At 42.5% G+C, this 5,107-nt stretch overlaps 1 protein-coding gene across 1 annotated transcript; it reads right to left on the reverse strand.

The window, feature by feature from the left end:
* Window positions 1–3,137: 3,137 nt before the first annotated feature.
* LOC102949615 (olfactory receptor 7C1-like) lies at window positions 3,138–4,103 on the reverse strand. The gene has a single exon (XM_007088597.2). The coding sequence runs from the start codon at window positions 4,101–4,103 to the stop codon at window positions 3,138–3,140; it is 966 nt and encodes a 321-aa protein (XP_007088659.2).
* Between the last annotated feature and the right edge of the window lie 1,004 nt (window positions 4,104–5,107).

Raw genomic sequence — 5,107 nt, forward strand, 5'->3', positions numbered from 1 at the left:
ACTGTGGTCCAGTGGTGGAATCAAGTGTGAGTATTTTTGGGTTTTCTTCTATAAGAATCCCCCTACCTACCTCAGGTCTGACCTTAGGCAGTCAAATGTGGGACTCAGGGGCTCAGCTTCTTTATACACAAGTTTGCAGGTGTCTCTTTTTCCTCATGACAGGAAATGAATCTTCCAAGCCTTTGTTCCTTTATCTGTAAACTAGAGAAATTCCATCTAAGCATTTGGTGTGAGAATCCTTTTGGTTAGTAATATCTTTTTAAAAAATTTAATGTTTATTTATTTTTGAGAGAGAGAGAGAGCATGAGTAGAGGAGGGCAGAGGGAGACACAGAATCCAAAGCAGGCTCTAGGCTCTGAGCTGTCACCACAGAGCTTGATGCAGGGCTTGAACCCACAAACCGTGAGATCATAACCTGAGCCAAAGTCGGACGCTTAACCAACTGAGCCATGCAGGCACCCTGAGAAGTTAGCAATTTTTTAGATCTCACAGCGAATTACCTGGCACAGAGAAGGTGCTCAATCCACAGGGGCTACTGTGACCTTCTAAGTTCCACATTGACTAAGTTGATGATGACACGCCCCTCCAAAAAAGTCTCTTGGGACAGGAAGTGAGTCCAGGATTATTCTGCTTCAGGGGCAGTTTTTTGGGTGGGTTGGGAAGGCAGTGGGTGTAGATGGCAGCATCTGACACAACTGGGGGCCCAGGCACTCACTGGCACACTCTTACATTCATCCCTGGGTGAAGTCCCTGGCTGAGATCTCCTGGGGCACTAAGCGTGCTCCCTTGGGATAGAGCTTATGTGGGTAAAGTATAATTGTTCCTCTTACTCTCCTCAATGCGTTCAATATTGAGTGTTTTTTGCTCCAACTTTGGGCTTGAGTTTCTTCATCAGGCCCCTGGACTTCCATGAAGATACTCTCAGCAATGAGTTACTGTCTTTTCTTAGGGAAAAGATGTGAGAAAACTCCAATTTCACCGTTTTGACGATCTGTTTTTTTAATTGGGAAAATACATGTTTTCTAGAAGCTCCACTAACAGATTTCAACTCATATGTTTGGGCAAACTTGTGTCACATGGTATGGTCAGCAGAATGATGGCCTTCCAAAAATGTCTGCTTCCCAATCCTCAGAAGCTGTGAAAATGTTAGGTTACAAGGGAAAAGGGATTAAAGTTATAGAAGGAATTAAGTTTGCTCATCACTTGATCTTAAGATAGAGGTTATCTGGGGCTAACTGGATGAAGCCCTTGTAATCCCAAAGGTCCATGAAGAGAAAAAGGAGGCAGCTTAAGGGTCCAAGAAATGAGAGAAGGGAAAGATTCAGTCAGCCACTGCTGGCAATGAAGACACAGGCTGGAGCCATAGGACAAGGGAGGAGGATGTTCCCTAGAAGCTAGAGAAGGCAAGAAAGGGGGATCCTCCTGGAATCTCTAGAAAGGAATGCAGCTGTGAAGACATCTTGATTTCTATCCCAGGGAGACCCATTTTGGACGTCTGATCTCCAGAACTGTAAGCTAATACCTTTGTGCTCTTTTTAAGCCACCAAGTCTGCCGTCGCTGGTTACAACAGCAACAGTAAGCCAAAGCACATGATGACCCCTTTATTAATGTTTTGAGTATATTGCCACCCCCATCAATATCCTGCTACTAGGAAAAAGGGGAGAATCAATATTGGAAAGGCAACATAGCCTCTGTTCTTGATTAGAACCTGTAATAAACTTCCATTTCACCAAACTGTGAAATTGACGGGAGAATAAGAAAACACAAATCCTATAAAATAAAATATGTCATATTATAATTTTTTAATGTTTATTTTTGAGAGAGAGACAGAGTGTGAGCTGGGGAAGGGGAAGAGAGAGGGGGAGACACAGAATCTGAAGGAGGCTCCAGGCTCTGAGCTGTCAGCACAGAGCCCGACATGGGGCTCGAACCCATGAACCACGAGATCATGACCTGAGCCAAAGCCAGATGCTTAGCCTACTGAGCCACCCAGGCAACCCATAAAATCTGGCATATTATAAAAGTGGAATAAAAAAAACCAATGAGGGAAGCAAGGCTTTTGAAATAAGAGGTGTTTGGACAATTTGTTATTAGTTAGAAGCAAAATAACATTAAATTTCTATCTTAATGACATCTGCTTGTTGGCATAAAGAGAGTGAACATGTAGAAAAGCAAAATGAATAAAGTGAACTTGTAGAAAAAACATAGCAGTGGACATCTAGAAGAAAGATTAGGTTAATCCTCTGAGCATAAACCAGGTGGAAGAAAAAGCAAAGAACTGAGAACATAATCAATGGATTCCAGTGCCTTGAAATCTGTAGGTCCAACAATAAAGAAAATTTACAAACAAGTGTAAAACTAGGGAAAATATTTAGAACATGTTGGATATTACAAAGCATAAAGTGTAGACATATAAAAAATTATTTTAACCCAATTAGAATAAAAATACCTGAGAAATTGTCTAAAGATGCAAACCAAAAATATAGGAAGAAAACATGCAAATAAATATACAAACTTGAAAATGTGCTAAACTTTGTAACAATCAAATGAAGTAAAATTATAATATTAAGGAAAACTTAATAAACCTCAGTGTAGGGTTTGGATTTAAAACTCCATCATTAGAGCTATACCAGGCACTGTAAAGATAGGTAAGAGACAGTTCTGAAACTCAAGAAATCTGTAGAGTGGACAAGTTGAGAAATTTAATAACGTTGATGGGACTGGAAGGAAAGTAGATCAGGAAAAAAACGTGGAGGGGATCAAATCTTTGGGTTCATTTATTCATGTGACCTGAGAAAACATCTCTGTAAATGAGTTTTCAGGACATTTCCAAAATAGGCACACATCCCATCCCTCTGAGGATAGATATTAAATACATGAGATTTGATTCATTTTTTTTAAAGAAATCCAAACCATTACCAAATATAACTGAGAAAATATCAGGTTCTGTTCACACCAAGTTAAAATGAGTGGTTATAAAGTGAAAAAGGGAACTCAAGATATAGCCTGAAGAAAAACCGAGAGGGCAGGGAAGACCCCAGGAAAGTACTGCTTTAAAACAGGTATAACTGGGGAAAAAATAAAGATATTGGATGAAGCAAGCCAGGATTTCTGGGCCTCCGTATTGTGCACCCAGTTACCATAAGACTCCTCCAGAGACCCCACTGCTGAGAGGCACCACCCTGCTGAGGAGTCTCCTTAGAGCCCCCTTCATGTCCCTATTCCTCAGACTGTAGATGAAGGGGTTCAGCATGGGCGTGACAATTGTGTACATCACTGAGGCCACCAGACTTTTCCTAGAGGATGAAGTCGCTGCAGAACTGAGGTAGACCCCAAGACCTGTTCCATAGAACAAGAAGACCACTGAGAGGTGAGACCCACACGTGGAAAAGGCTTTGTACTTGCCAGTAGCTGAGGAAAGGTTGAGTATGGAGGAAACAATTTGAAAGTAGGACAAAAGTATTCCGTTGAAAGGAATCATGGCCAGAAGGCCAGTTGCAGAATACACCACCATGGTATTGACGAAGGTGTCAGAACAGGCAAGCTTTAGGACTTTGGGAAGATCACAAAAGAAGTGTGGGATTTCCATGTTTGTGCAGAAGGACAGCCTCAAAAGGGTCAAGGTCTCGAGCAGGGAACCCATGATACTGAGGCACCAGGATCCCAATGCCAACAGCCCACAGAACTGGCCGTTCATGATGATTGAGTAGTGCAGGGGGTGACAGATGGCCACAAAGCGGTCATAGGCCATCGCGGTCAGGAGTAAGTTGTCCAGGCATCCAAACACAATGAAAAAAAATATCTGGCTGAGGCAGCCTTCATATGTTATGATTGTGCTCTGAGTCTGGATGTTCCAGAGCATCTTCGGGACAGTAGTGGAGGTAAAACAGATGTCAGCCAAGGACAGGTTGGAAAGGAAGAAGTACATGGGGGTGTGGAGGAGGGAGTCAGAGCAGATGGCCAGGATGATGAGCAGGTTCCCAGTGACCGTGACCAAGTACATGGACAGGAACAGCCCAAAGAGCACAAATTGAATATCTGACTTTGCTGAAAATCCCAAGAGGAGAAATTCCGAAGCACGTGTTTGATTTCCTGATTCCATGTGGATGAAACCACTACCAGGAAAGAGAGGGGAAAAAAAATCAACATTCAATTACCATCACTTTGATGGCACAGAAATGTGGTTGCCTTCGATTTCAGGTGAATGGATTAATAAAGTACTGCCCCTTATATCATTGCCTCAGTTGGGGAGTTTTAAATGCTTTCATCCTTCCTTTGTACCGCTACTCGCTGGAAATGTAATCCTTGTTCCAAAGCAGCTGTCCCCCTTCATCGCCTGGCTACTCAGAGTGTGGTCCATGGATCAGCAGGATCAACATTGCCCAAGAGCTTATGTGAATGCCGAGTCCCAGGCCACATTCACCTTGCCGAATCAGAAGCTACACTGCAACAAGGTCGCAGAGTCTCACCTGTTCATTCATGACTGTGTAGTGTTGGTCTAGAACCTCGGTGGCATCAGGTCCTTCAACTTTTATCTCCCCACTTTTATTTTCTTCTACATCTTGTGTCAAACCTCCTTACTTAATATGTAGGCAAAAATTGGAGCCCAATTAATAGAGCTTTTTTCTGCCATCCGTGTGGAGTTCATACTTTCATTCATTGGCCTTAACTATTCCAAACACTGCTTATGAAGCTTGAATTTAGTTTTTCAATGCAAATATCTATAAAAGGTATACAAGCACCGCATATTAGGCTGATGTTACATTTGGGTATTTTTTGTTTTTAAGGTTAAGATTCAGAGCTTTTATACACATACATATGTTGTAGACTGTGGCTCTAAAGTTCTTGTCTCGCAAGAAAGCGGGATGCAGGATTAAAATGCGAGAGATGGCTAATGTCCGGGACAAGACAAGAGCCCCGATTAAGGGTCCTTGCTCTGTTTTTATTAGGATCAGAAAGCTTACAGACATGGTGATGGACGTGCATAAAGAGACAATGAAACTGTGAACATTAACTCATGGACAGGAGGGAAAGGGGGGTTTGAAGATATGTGGGGTTAGGGGCTTGGGTTAATACAAAACAAAACCCTGGCCCCGGGAGGCTGGG

This window comes from Panthera tigris, chromosome A2 (genome assembly GCF_018350195.1).
Source record: "Panthera tigris isolate Pti1 chromosome A2, P.tigris_Pti1_mat1.1, whole genome shotgun sequence".
NCBI lineage: Eukaryota > Metazoa > Chordata > Mammalia > Carnivora > Felidae > Panthera > Panthera tigris.

What these genes read in the sequence shown, in the direction of transcription:
- LOC102949615 (XM_007088597.2), bottom strand. Translation starts at nt 4,103, where the DNA reads ATGGAATCAGGAAATCAAACACGTGCTTCGGAATTTCTCCTCTTGGGA.